General features: G+C 37.9%; 1 protein-coding gene across 1 annotated transcript; it reads left to right on the top strand.

Moving 5' to 3' along the window:
* The first annotated feature begins 375 nt into the window (after window positions 1-375).
* LOC121732095 (tyrosine decarboxylase) lies at window positions 376-14,061 on the top strand. Its single transcript, XM_042121885.1, has 10 exons — window positions 376-855; window positions 4,989-5,040; window positions 7,078-7,148; window positions 7,962-8,198; window positions 8,736-9,275; window positions 9,497-9,686; window positions 10,163-10,227; window positions 11,325-11,524; window positions 12,722-12,802; window positions 13,896-14,061. Exons 1-10 carry the CDS (start codon window positions 541-543, stop codon window positions 14,002-14,004), a joined length of 1,860 nt encoding a protein of 619 aa, XP_041977819.1. The 5' UTR covers window positions 376-540; the 3' UTR covers window positions 14,005-14,061.
* Window positions 14,062-14,489: the final 428 nt, after the last annotated feature.

Genomic DNA, 14,489 nt, shown 5'->3' with positions numbered 1-14,489 from the left:
GTCTAGTTGCAAAAGGAATATAATATTACTTATTCCTTTATATTTCAATAAATTTATTTATAATTGATAAATAATTTAATACATTATAGCCAATAAATTGTTAAGTTCCCGTTTGACTTCGCATAACAGAGAATTACGATAGAAACATTTATTATCTCATTTTATAGTTTGATTTTACCGAAGCCTACCTCTAACACTGAAATAAAAAAAATATGTATAACTAGTTAATGTATTGTAGTCAATTAGGGACAAAAAAAAAAAGATCTATATTTGAAAATTGAACTTTTAGTAGGCTAAGGCATAACATTAATTTCATTAATGTCATTAATGTTATTCACAATTCTCACATGATAGTAAAACACAATACCGCCGCCGCCGCTGCGCCGTGCGGCCGGCCCCGCCCCTCCGCCCCGCCCCGCGCGCCGCCCCGGCCACCACGCTGCTGGCACCGAGTCAGCCGGAGTCCGTTGAGCCGGTGACACTACTGCCGGGACACCAGTCCACTGCTCACAGTCCCCTGGCACAAAATAGTCCTCAAAAATGGACGTCGAGGAGTTCCGCGTCCGGGGGAAGGAGATGGTGGACTACATATGCCAATACATGTCGACTTTGCGGACGAGGCGAGTGACGCCGAGCGTGGAGCCCGGGTATCTAAGGTCGGAGCTGCCGGCGGAGGCGCCCTTTCACCCGGAGCCCTGGGAGGACGTGATGAGGGACGTGGAGACGAAGATCATGCCGGGGGTGACGCACTGGCAGCACCCGCGCTTCCACGCCTACTTCCCCTCCGGGAACGGCTATCCGTCCATTCTTGGGGACATGCTGTCGGCCGGTATCGGTTGTATTGGATTCTCGTGGGTAAGTTGAAAACTGCTAGATGAACAAGCTAACAACGTCCTTTTTTCCATCATGTAATGGGTGTAAAATAGTTACGACCTAATCCAAAATCTATTGAATATGCAACAGTAGAATGTAAAAGTCTCAACACGTAAGTTTCATGCTAATATTTTAAATGTAAAAGTGTGTCCGTGCTTCTGTCCGTCTATAATCTCATCTTCAAGTTTGTCCCACTCATGGGCGCCTGCAGGGGGATGCCAGGGGGTACACTTGCACCCCTTGGGAATCTCGGGATCGACAGGAATTATTGAAATAAAAAGCATTTTGTAACCCTATTACCATGCAGTACAAGGATAGTTCGTAATGTTTCGGCACTAAATGTTCTATGTTGACGGAAATAGACAGTCACTGTTGTTCGTAAAAAGTGAAAAGAAAAGAACAGAAAGAAAACTAAAATCTGCACCCCTTGGAAATTATTTCTGCCACGCCCATGGTCCCACTGAACCGATTTTGATTAAATTTGGTATAAGGATACTTTTAATCAATCTCACGGATTATTTTCCCGGAAAAATGTACGGTTCCATTGTGACGTTTAAATTTTGTCGCGAAGAAAGTTGCGGACATCCAGTAAAGGTTTAGGTCAAAAATGTTTATATCGATGATCACTCTATCAGCCATCAGGCAAGCTGCCAACTCACTTAGTATTTGGATTACTAAAATATTGCCTCAAAGCAAAAGAGCCACAGTTACATTGTCATTTCGTTAATCTTATAGTTTTACTCGTACGTAGAATATTTTAATTAGTACAACTAAAATATGGGAGATTCATTCATCATCATTTAACAGGATATTTTTTAACGTACCCAGGTTAATAATAATTCCACATAACTTTTTTTAGGGTTCCGTAGCCAAATGGCAAAAAACGGAACCCTCATAGATTCGTCATGTCTGTCTGTCTGTCTGTCTGACTGTCTGTCCGTCCGTATGTCACAGCCACTTTTCTCCAAAACTATAAGAGCTATACTATTGAAACTTGGTAAGTAGATGTAGTCTGTAAACCGCTTTAAGATTTTAATACAAAAATGGAAAAATTATTAAAAATTTTAGGAGTTTATACTAGATAGATAATAATAGATACAACTGAAACAAAATTTTTTTTTCATCTAACCTATGCGTGTGGGGTATCTATGGATAGGTCTCCAAAAATTATATTGAGGTTTCTAATATCATTTTTTTCTAACCTGAATATTTTGCGAGAGAGTACATTAGTACATTACTATAAAAACTACCAACGAAAATTGGTTCGAACGAGATCTAGCCAGTAGTTTTTTTATACGTCATAAACTGAAATATGAAATAAATCAAAAACCTCTTAATTTCATAAAAATAACCTTACTGCTGCTGCGGAACCCTTCATGGGCGAGTCCAACTCGCACTTGGCCGGTTTTGTAAATATAATAATATTATAGAAGCTTTATATCTAAAGTTCATCTCAGCGGCAGAAGTGTTATAATAGTTATTAAACTATTTTACCGCGTTAAATATTACTGGCTCAAGTACAAAAAAGGTATATAATCTATATATATAAAATTCAAAAGTGACTGACTGATTGACATAGTGATCTATCAACGCACAGCCCAAACCACTGGACGGATCGCGCTGAAATTTAGCATGCAGGTAGATGTTATGACGTAGGCATCCGCTAAGAAAGGATTTTGATAAATTCCAACCCCAAGGGTTTGAAATAGGGGATGGAAATTTTTATATTATAATACTTCTTAACGCGAGCGAAGCCGCGGGCAAAAGCTCGTATACTATATTTTTATTGAAAAAATATACAACAAAGGAATTATAATATTCCACTTGGCCGATATCCAGGGCTAGTTTGGTCTGGAGCGAACAGGTAATAATATCTGACAAAAAAAGATAGTGGTTTAGTATAAACCTCAGATAAACGAAGGCTAAAGTCGAATGCATATTTTTTATTATAACTGTATGTTTTAAAGCAATTCCTAATTTATTTTATTTAGAAACTTACGTTCAAGAAATAAGTATATATACTATATACTAAAAATTACAAATAGTAATAGGTAATAATAATTATTATAATTTGTAACTTCTTAAATTGTTAGGTATAACTTAAGATTCTCTCCACCTGTTGTCCACGACGATTTTCTTTATACAAACTCCGGACAACTCTCACACATAATTTGACCTATCTCCTACCTCCGAGTCAATAGTCAAACGCTCCACAAGAATTTATAGTCAGTCTGAGATGTGGCAATAGAAGCATCAAAAATTTAATCAGCTCATGTTCGGAACTCCCGAGCACGGTAAATTGGCATTCCACATTCGTGCCGGTAATCCTTTTAATAAGGTGATCGATGCCTAAACGGGAAATTTTTGTTATCTACTCCAAAAGAACGTTCACAAAGAGAGCCAGTTCACAGATACAGTGTATAAAAATAAAACATGAATAAATAATTTAAGAAACTTTAAGAATAGTTTTCACTATAAAAATAATTTTCAAAAATGTTAAAAAGGAACAATAATAGCTATTAATAATGACAAATAATAAGTTAATACTTATTGCAATTTTTAACTCCCAAAGCAAAGCGTTGGCTAATGCCCAGATTCGGAGATTTTTTGGCAGGAGTTATTTATTCACAAGTACTTTTGAATAGCTTACATCAAAAAATTAATCAATCAACTGTTGAATAGATAAACTCTATTCAAAAAACTCAGCAACACAACATAACTAGTGTCCGTTTCTTTGGTTTTAAATATTCTGGGCACTTACATTATTCTAACTGCGATGTAATAAGTTTAAGCATGGGTAAACCATATAAAAATCGATGTCCGGCATAGCAGTATCGATTGGTCCGTAATTTTAATTTTAAATAACGTGCACCGTCGGCATTGTCTTTACGTTTCCCGTGTTCGAAGTTCTAGGAATGCATTTAATTAAATTGATAGCTCATAACTGCTGAACGATTAGGTATTTCCAAAGAATATTTTCGACAACTCTAAGCACTTCAAATTTAAATTATTCCTGAAATATCATCTTCAGATAAACGTAAATGTTTTCATCGAGTTTAGGTAAAATTTTACTGAACTAATGCTATTCCTTTTTTTTTGGATTTCAAATTTTTACCTATATATCATTAATAATTTTTATGTCCGTCTAAATGAGTATTTTTGGAAGTAGCCCCTGCAGTGAATGTTAAACATATCATCCTTACAAATCCTGACAGAAACTTTCACGAATTCAGCTGTTGTCGCACCTGAAAAGATTTTTTATTACTTTGCGTCTAGATTAATGAATCAATAGAATCAATAAATCTTATCACATAATTATTCGCGAAACGTAAATGCTATAAAATCAGATTATGCTGATAATGTTACTCTGGTAATGAAAAACGATAAAAACGGCTTGAACATAAGAACCCATTATTTTAAGCGTTATTGTTTTATAAATTATTATAACGCTAAAATAATGTGGGTCGTGAGCCTGTGGGTAGATAGGTTACTATAACATATTAAACTACTATTAAAAAGGCTTATTAATACGCAAGCTAACATTTACAATAAAAGATTTATTCTAATTTCTCACCCATTCATCAGTGTTAATTATTATTTATTAGATATTGCTTGACAGTTTGACTAAGAATATTAGTTCACCTAAAATTGTTATGTGCGTGGTCAAAATGAAACACAATTTTGTTTTATGAAATCGGTTTCAAAGTAGAATATAATATTCGCAGATAATAATCCGCCACAGATACATAGGATTCACAGTTTACATACTTCGATTACAACAAGAATGGACTAGCTAAAGTGTCATTTAAATGTTAGACTTCAGTTGATTTTCTGTAGCGCTAACCATAGCATTTTGTTTCGCTGAGGAAGTGAAATTAGGTATTAGAGGAACTAGAAAACCTAGCGTCCATCGACATTGGTACTAGCTAAAAATCGGAAGATTTGCCAACTCGTTTAGTAGATACTGTCCCTACTTCTTAGCAGTCGAGTAAAAAGAGACTGGTATAAATCTACTTTGTTTGAGCTCTATAGGGTAACTTTTAGCCAAATTAATATAGATATTATAATAATTAAACATAAATATAAAATAATTTTTAACAAGTTATTATTTACAGGCAGCAAGTCCGGCCCTCACAGAACTGGAAATCATAATTTTGGATTGGTTAGGTAAGTTAAGTTCACGTTTTATTTGTCTACTAAAAATTTTGCTCATTTCCCAAAGATTCTCATCACTTAGAGCTGTCAGGAAATTAAAAAGGAATAGCTTTTTTAAGCCGAAATTTATGGATCAATGCTGGGATTTTATAGATACTTCGCTGAAATTTAAATCAAATTGGCTCTTCATCATGGAAATTGGGACTTCATCGCATGAAATAAGCAAAGTACTTTAATGTTCAATTGCAAGATCCGATCTGAAACTGAGCGAAGCAAAAAATACCTAAAAAGGGTATTTAGTCCAAATGTAAAAATATGTTTATGTTGTCTGTGCTGGAAAAATGGAAAGAATTTTAAAATTGACCTGACCTCAAATATCAAATACCAAGACCAAAATAAAATGCAGTTAATGGGTCAATATTCTGACCACTAGAGTAAACTATTTATTGTTAATATATAAAAAAATAAAAAAAATAGTAACATGCACCCAAACTTTCACGTTAAAACAGTATTAAGAATTTAAGCATAACATTATCCCCACAAACAATGCTCAATCATCAGACCTTTCATAGTTATTCTACCTCTATCGGAATCTTTATTCCGAGCACATAAGGCTCATATCTCCGAGGTGTGTTCATTTAGTGGTCCTACCGCTTAACATCAATCACGTCGTCACTTGACCTCAGCGCGATATTGCTCGTACTCAAACCCCCGCGAGCCGCGCTTTTGTTTACGGCAGAGTGCCTGATGACTTTCATCAAGATATGCTCAATATAGAGTATGTGGGTTAATTTTAACGAGATCTTGTGGAAGCGGATAGGTAAGACTAAGGACAGTTTGTAAGGTCCGCTGGTAATAGTCTGGATAAACTTGATGGTGGATTAAAATTGTTATCTCTTTCGACCTTCGTATTTTTGATAGAGAAGGCATGATATTTTGAAAATCGATTTCCCAATAACTTGCCAATAACGCAGACTTTGTAAGGAGTTAAGGATCAAAAGATAAAAATATGTTTAAAAAAATATTAACGATTTAATACGATTTAAACCACGTTTGCAAAAGGTAACTATATTAGGGAATCATGTACATTGTACAGAACAGAAATATTATGCTCTCTGAATAATAAAATGTGAACCAATTTGCAGCCAAATCTAGAAACAATATAAATAATATACATATCTCAAAGCTTAAGCTCTCCTAATGTAGAGCCTCTTAAGTCTCAATTATCATGCTTTACTTTTGTTTATTTTGTTACGGAAAGAAAAGTTTTAAAAAGTTCGTTCCGGCAGGGTCTACTTAAATATTTGAGGTTCCTAAAAAACAACTTACTTCACAATTTACAGTCAAAAGAAGTAGCTATGTGTATTGTGTAGGCTTTAATCACATGGTAGACAAGTAGAAATCATAAATATCAATCAATCAATTAATAAATAATTTTTATTCAAAGTTGGATACATATATACAACCGGTTCGGCAACTAACTCAGCGAGAAGAACCGGCGTAAGAAACTCGTACGTACTTACGGCTACCTTTTACCAAAAAGGTGGTACATTATGCGCAAGTCTAAAAATGTATTATTATGATTAAAAAAAACTAGGCCTTACATCCGTTATGGATGATTTATACAGTATTTTTCAGAGCGAAGTAACCACTCCTCAAATACTGTAGTGACTGGGACAAGATTTTTAAATGTCCGTATGGTTGCCCAAGCGCATACGGCATTCTCGCATCATAGTCGGCCTAGTCCAGAGGAAAGAACTAGTCAATACGTCTGGGACCAACTATGTGCGGGTTTCCTCACGATGTTTTCCTTCACCGTACGAGCATCCGTATTATGTACTTGAGATCAGAAAATGTCTCATAGGTACACGCCTCCACCCGGGTTCGAACCTGCACCCTCTAAGAGTGCGAACCAAAGGTCTACCCTGTGGTCTACCCAGGCAACGGATGCTCTATTATATTATTAGGATAGGATGTTGGAATATTAGAAGAATTATTTTAAGGATTTATTTAGCCAAAAAAAATTAACTAGGGGTCAATTTATTTTAGGTAAGGCCATTGGACTCCCTCCCGCATTTCTAGCACTAGAAGAAGGCAGTAAGGGCGGTGGCGTTATAGAGGTAAGAATATAATATAATACAATCATTATACACGGGTCGAATTGATTACCTCCTTTTTTGAAGTCAGTTAAAAAAGAGCCAAAAATACTCGACACTGAGGGTAAAAAAATTTCAATTTTACAAATTGTGAAGCATAATATGCAAATTTTCGATATGGCACAATTACACTCCCTGGGACCCAGAGGCAAAATAAGGTATGTGAAGGGTGGAGCGGGGTATTTTCTAAAAGCCCTACACCCGACTGCATCTCATCAGCCTCCAATTTGTCACATTAAAATAAGTTTCAATTTTCAAACAATTACTTTTATAATTTTTTCCTGTTGCTGGTCCTTTGTCTTCTGATATTTTTTCCTAATTTCCTTTTCGCCCGACTCGTGCGTTCAAAATTCGCGCCGTGGAGTACATTATGTTGTATGATATTGTGTTACAATTTGCATGTGCTTCAGTTTAATTGAGCTGTGACTTGTGAGTTGTGACGCAGATAGATGCAATTACTCGGGTCACGGGTCATGTTTGACCTTATTTGTTTACATATTTAATGATTGTTAATGCTCAGATATAAAAATTGTTAATGTAAACTAATATTATAAATGCGTGTGTCTTTTGATACGAAAAAATTACGGTTGCCGCGCAATAAACAAACATAAAATTTGGCTTAGAAGGTGGATATTTATTATTTACCTTCTGATGCATAAGTAACTATAAAGTTATATTATGTAATCAATAATGCATCACCTTTTATTATTTAACATAAGTACCGGCGGTTCACGAAATGTCGTATCAATCGTAGAACATAAAAGTGAAATATTGTAGGGGTCGGCGAGCGAGTGCGTACTTGTGTCGATGCTGGCGGCGCGGGCCGCGGGCATCAAACGGCTCAAGCACCAATTTCCGACGGTCGACGAGGGCCTATTGCTGTCCAAATTGATCGCATATTGTTCCAAAGAGGCCCATTCTTGTGTAGAAAAGGCGGCCATGATCAGTTTCATCAAAATAAGGATTCTCCAGCCCGACGAAAATGGATCGTTGAGAGGGGAGACGTTAAAAGAAGTGAGTATTGTAGAGTGCTTCCTTATGTATAGTAAAATACATAATGGGATTTAATATTCGAAGCGTTAAATGAGAACGCTTTAATAAAGTCATCTGAGAGCATACTAAAACTTAACTTTGTCAATATGCTCACAACTTTGTTACGTAAGTTATGAAGGGCATATATACGGGCAACAACATGACTAGGTAATTCCAAAACCAATAATTCTAGATCTTTAGGTCCGTTGCCGTTAAAATACTTGAGGTGAGATTATTGAGCGCTCGCCTGCGGGGTTCATAATCAGGGCGTAATTGAAAAGGCGAGGCGATGCTGTCCGTTAAACGACTCGCTCCTTGAATTTTCCAAATACGTCGCGTTCCGCACGAATAAGAGGTGTTATTAAGCAATTTATTGAATGCCAAGATATCAATATTTAATGCGTGTCGATATTATCGTCTAATATCTGTATTTATTGTAATATAATTCGCATGTACTCCTTTTATTTCTGTACAATAATTTTCTTTGTAAACAATTGAATGTAAGTAATTATTTTTCAGGCGATGGAGGAGGACGAAGCTTCGGGTCTCGTTCCTTTCTTCGTATCGACCACCCTGGGAACCACATCATGCTGCTCCTTCGACAACTTGACTGAAATCGGCCCTATCGTCCGGAAATTTCCGTCCGTGTGGTTGCACGTGGACGCCGCGTACGCGGGAAACTCCTTCATATGTCCCGAGCACAAGTACCACTTAGCAGGAATAGAGTACGCGGACTCCTTCAACACGAACCCTAACAAACTTATGCTGACCAACTTCGACTGCTCGCTGCTGTGGGTGACGAATAGATACCTTCTTACTTCAGCTCTGGTGGTGGATCCTCTCTACCTGCAGCACTGCTACGACCACACCGCGATAGACTACCGCCACTGGGGTATACCTCTGAGCCGACGCTTCCGATCTCTGAAACTTTGGTTCATGCTGAGGAGCTACGGCATACACGGTCTCCAGAAATACGTCCGGCGACACTGCGAACTAGCTAAATATTTTGAAAAACTCGTCAAAAAGGATGAAAGATTTGAAGTTTGTAATCAAGTCCAGGTAATTTCTCTTAATTTTCGTAATGTCAATTTCGTGTTATAATATTCTCCTACGTGTGAACCATAGCCAGAGCACAAGCCAGAGCCTTAATTAAAACCATACTAAGGATTAAAATTCCATTCAGTATTCATCTGGTTTTACGTGAAGAAGTGAAAAAACATTTTCGAATTTCGCCTTCATAGCATTAGTTTGATAAACTCATAAATAAACTTTTTCCTTAGTTGGGGCTGGTATGTTTCCGCCTAATCGGAGGGATGGACGAAACGCCCGAGCAAGTGGACGAGCTAAATAAGAAATTGCTAACGAATATAAACGCGTCTGGCAAAATCCACATGGTGCCGGCGTCCGTGCGGGACCGGTACGTCATCCGCTTCTGCGTTGTCAACCAACATGCCACCAGGGAGGATATCGGCAAGTTACCTCTGCAGTCTGCTACCTTTCGATTAGTTTAATTTGTTGGTTTTACTGATAATACTAGATAGATTTTAAGTTACAATTGTAAATTTTATTTTAAAAAGATTATTATTTTTTCAATTTTTTGGTAAAAAGTGAGACCCCGTGCGAGTTTCTTATGCCGGTTCTTCTCGCCGGTATAGTTCCCGAACCGGTGGTAGGCACCAGTAGCTTCAACGTTCTGAAAGCATTTGTTACAAATCTATTCAGAAATAAAACATTTTTTTTTATTTAGAGACAGATGATAGTACTAGACAACTATTATGGGCTACAAGCGGTTAAAAAAATATCGAAAGCAGTTTGGGAAGAAACGCCTCTTTTAATATCTTTGTTGAAGACATACCTAGCCTATACAATATTCATACTGCTACCGAACTTTGGTTTACTTTTGGGACAAAAACGATTTAATTAAATGTGTTGATGTTTTTTTTCAGAGGTCGCATGGGAGGTTATAACAGACTTCGCTACAGAGTTACTTGAAGGTCCAGACAAGGAGAGGGTATGTTTATATACCTAATACCTCTTAATTCTTATTTAGGTAGCGCTGATGACTTTACTGTCTTTAGCGCAAATCCTTACTAATGTTATAAACTAGCTGTCCCGGTGAACTTCGTGTCACTTTAAAACCTTCCCTGGACTTCTACGAATATTTTAAGACTAAAATCAGCCCAATCCGTTCAGTTTTCGAGTTTTTGCGAGACTAACACATTTGAAAATCCTTTTAAATATAAGAATAAATACGTGTCTGTCTGTTACCTCTTTATGCAATGGCTGAACCGAATTAAAATATATTTGTTATGGCGTAAATATGATACAGCAGCAATTCTCAAACTTTTTTGGTGGCGGAACCCTTAAGGCCCAGTAGTCCCTAAAATAAGCAGGTCGATGTCTGTCAGTACGAATATCGACATTCATATCAGCGCGCCATGTACAGTGGCTGTTACGCGCTCGCCGCGTGCCTTGATAATAGAAAATTGGAGTAAAAACCTTTTGTTTTTAGTATTATACAAATCACATATATCAAATCGTTTACGTTAGGTTACGACACATATACTACATTTTTTGTTTTTTCTAGAAAGTGTGTAATTTAGCCATAAAATGATTTAATTATGAAAAACAGCGTTATAAGAGCCATCTTTGAGATTTTTTTCTATCGAGCAGATTTTTTCAAATTGCGTACTGATATACCTTTGCGTATAGGAAATTTTCTCAATTTTAAAACGGTACTTATTTTATACTTAAATAATGACTAAAACGTGTTTTAAAAAACCCATCTTACGTAGTTGCAACAACCACAGCGACTTAAGGAAGTGGCGTTTTTTGGGAGACCTCAAAAATAATACATATTTTGTCATTAAATGAATTGTTCATTTAAAGACAAACTATAATCCAACTAAATAATATCCATACCTACTTGGTGTATCACTGATGAAACTTTAAAACAATGTATGTATGTATATGTATTGCTCGCGGAGCCTCTACAAGGCCTTTGCGGAGCACACTTTGAGAATGGCTGTGTTTCGGAAAAATCTACGTTTCCCGTGCGATAAACTCATCTTATTCGTGGGTAACATAAAATCTTTTATAATATCACAGGATCTGAACGAGGAGCGCGCGCGCCGTCACCGCGCCGCGCTGGCTCACAAGCGGTCGTTCTTCGTGCGCATGGTGAGCGACCCCAAGATATACAACCCCGGCGTGAACAAGACGCCGCCGCCGCTGCCCACCAGCCCCACCACGCCGCCGCCCGCCGCCCCCGCCACGCCCGACACGCCTGAAACCGTGCCCTCTACTCCGTAAGTTCATTTTTTTAATGAAATAAGGGGGGCAAACGAGCAAACGGGTCACCTGATGGAAAGCAACTTCCGTCGCCCATGGACACTCGCAGCATCAGAAGAGCTGCATGAGCGTTGCCGGCCTTTTAAGAGGGAATAGGGTAGTAGGGGAGGGTAGGGAAGGGAATAGGGTAGGGGATTGGGCCTCCGGTAAACTCACTCACTCGGCGAAACACAGCGCAAGCTCTGTTTCACGCCGGTTTTCTGTGAGAACGTGGCATTTATCCGGTCGAGCCACCCCATTCGTGCCGAAGCATGGCTCTCCCACGTATAAAATTTTTTGCCAACCCTAGTGTTTAACCGAAGGAAAAATACATTTTTATTCTCTGCCGTTGATCAGAGTAAAACATTGGTTTTTAAAACATCTCAAATATCGGCCAAGTGCGAGTCGAAATCGCGCACGAAGGGTTCCGTATCGATGCCGAGCAAAAATAGGCTAAGAATTGTGTTTTTTGGATGAGAGCCCCCCTTAAATATAAATTTTATTTTGTTTTCAGTATTTGTTGTAATAGCGGCAACGGATATACACAATCTGTAAAAATGTCAGAACTCTAGCTATAGCGGTTCCTGAGATACAGCCTGGAGACACACAGACGGACAGACCACGAAGTCTTAATAATAGGGTCCCGTTTTTACCCTAAAATGCAATAGCTCTACCGCGGCAGTTCCCGAGTGCCACACATATTTTTGGATATAGCTTTTAAACCTTATAAATATTAAGGCTGCGCCTTACGGTCAACGTAAGGCGCAGCGCAGACGACACACTATCCGGGACCACAGAATACAAATTACTCCGTGACGCACTTTTTAGTCCGTGGAAATAGAATCTATGCAATTATATTATGCAGTTAGCACACGACGCGCAGCGCAGACGTGTTGCGTTACTGCATATAATTGCATAGGTTCTATTTCCACGGACTAAAAAGTGCGTCACGGATAGTTTGTCGTCTGCGCTGCGCCTAAGTAAGATTGTATATAATATACTCTACACAAAATATCATTATTAAGCTACAATGATTAAAAGAAGAACTTTTAAATGAAATTAGCGCTGTTGGCTGAGAAGTTTGCGAAGGAAAAAGCCTTCAAAAGATAATCTTAATTTAAGCTGAAACTTTGGCAATACCTCTGAATTTTTACGTTTTATGTTTTTTTTTTCAGGAGACAGTCGTCTTGGATCAGTTGGCCTCTCGCGTTCTTCTTCCAAAGCGTTGACCACGACTCTAACGACTTACCGCTACGGTACGTGTATGCTTATGTAAATAATGGATAGAAACATATAAAATTATAAAACCAAATATAGGTCTACCAGGATTTTCAAAAAATATCCTTGATTATTGGATAAATTTTATATGCAACAAATTAAAATTTTCTATGTATACACACAGAATCAGCCGCTGTAAGGAAAAAAATGATCAAAATGTTTTATTCCAATTACCCGGTAGTGCTAGAGTCAATTTCTTTTCTCACTTTTTGCCATCAGATTCTGGTAGACCTATACAATTTCTAAATTCTGTAGCGTTGATATCGCTAATACAGAACTAAGAAGAGATATTATGTGTTCGTAATGCCCGGGCCGCACCTGCGTAGTGCTTCATACTTAAAACGATACCATTTGCTATGTCCACACTATGCAAATTCATATATTTATATGACGAAAACGTCATCTTCTTTCATTCAACTTTCGTTTTGGCGCATTCAATAATTGTATGCGTCAACGACCGCAACGCCAACATTGTCATTTTTGTTCAGTTGCAGGGTCTGTCAGATTATTGTAACATGTGCGACGAGAACATTTTACTGGGTGGAATATGTGCGACTTATTTGGTCATAAGAAATTCCAGAAAAAAAAGATCCAAGCGAAAGTTTTGGATACGGTCAGAGCGCATGCGTCGCGGGCATACCTCACGTGCGCTGTTGACTGCGCTATAACGCATGCCCGAGATGAACAAAAAAAGTCACAGTGTGGACATACCTAGTGTACGATCTGCGTGTATCGTCCAATGGTATTCGTACGATAGACGCATGTGCGGCCGCGGCATAAGGCGAATGAAAAGACTTAATAATGATAATGATAATAGCACCGTAAAGAGCGTTATTTATTTTCGATCTAACTCCTTTTAAAACACGTACTAAATAAAACTCAAGAGGAATATCATTTCGTTGAAAAAAGTATAGCATGCTGTATGTCCTTCTCTATTACCCAAACTTTTGTTAAAATGAGCCCAATATCATTGAACATTTATTCATAATAGACAACATACCTACAAAATCTACCTCTAGACTGCTCTTCCTCAAGTTTCCTTACAACCATGACCAATCAATATTCTTACAGATTCCGTCACCTGGACACGACGGTCCGGCTGAAGAGCCCTAACCACGGCCGGCGGGGCTCCTCGCCGTGCGCGTCGCCCGAGCACCGCGCCCCCTCGCCCGCACACTAACCGCCATGTATAACCACATAATATATTATCTACATTAAACTTTCCGAGCAATTTAAAGTTGTTTTATTTGTGGCAAAGTATAAATCACAAGTGGTCCGCCCCGGTTCCGCCCGTGGTTCAGATATAGCACGTAGCTCAGAGACATCTTAGCTCCACAAACAAACTCTTCAGCTTTTTATATTAGTAAATATAGAAAAAAACACAAAACGGCTTACGGCTAGGAACCCTCTAGGACCTAGGTGATGTCGGATAATCGGTAGTTCAACTGCGAGACGATGTCCAAACTGTCACAATTTAAAAGTAATAGGCAGGTGCCATCCCTACTCAGTTTCCAGGTATATAAAAATATTAGATTGCTATTGATGCCTTAATGATGATTAGATTAATTTGTATTTGTCTCTATTAGGTATTTTAAGTAATTCCTTCTATCTCACATCCTTGTTAATAAATTGACTAAATAAGTAAATTATTATCATGTGAAATAA

This window comes from Aricia agestis, chromosome 11 (genome assembly GCF_905147365.1).
Source record: "Aricia agestis chromosome 11, ilAriAges1.1, whole genome shotgun sequence".
Taxonomy (NCBI): Eukaryota; Metazoa; Arthropoda; class Insecta; order Lepidoptera; family Lycaenidae; genus Aricia; species Aricia agestis.
This window is presented reverse-complemented; position numbering and strand designations above follow the sequence as displayed.

What these genes read in the sequence shown, in the direction of transcription:
- LOC121732095 (XM_042121885.1), top strand. Translation starts at nt 541, where the DNA reads ATGGACGTCGAGGAGTTCCGCGTCCGGGGGAAGGAGATGGTGGACTAC. An exon ending in AGGGCGGTGGCGTTATAGAG is followed by an intron (nt 7,149 to 7,961) that starts GTAAGAATATAA and finishes GAAATATTGTAG; the next exon opens with GGGTCGGCGAGCGAGTGCGT. An exon ending in AAGTTTGTAATCAAGTCCAG is followed by an intron (nt 9,276 to 9,496) that starts GTAATTTCTCTT and finishes CTTTTTCCTTAG; the next exon opens with TTGGGGCTGGTATGTTTCCG.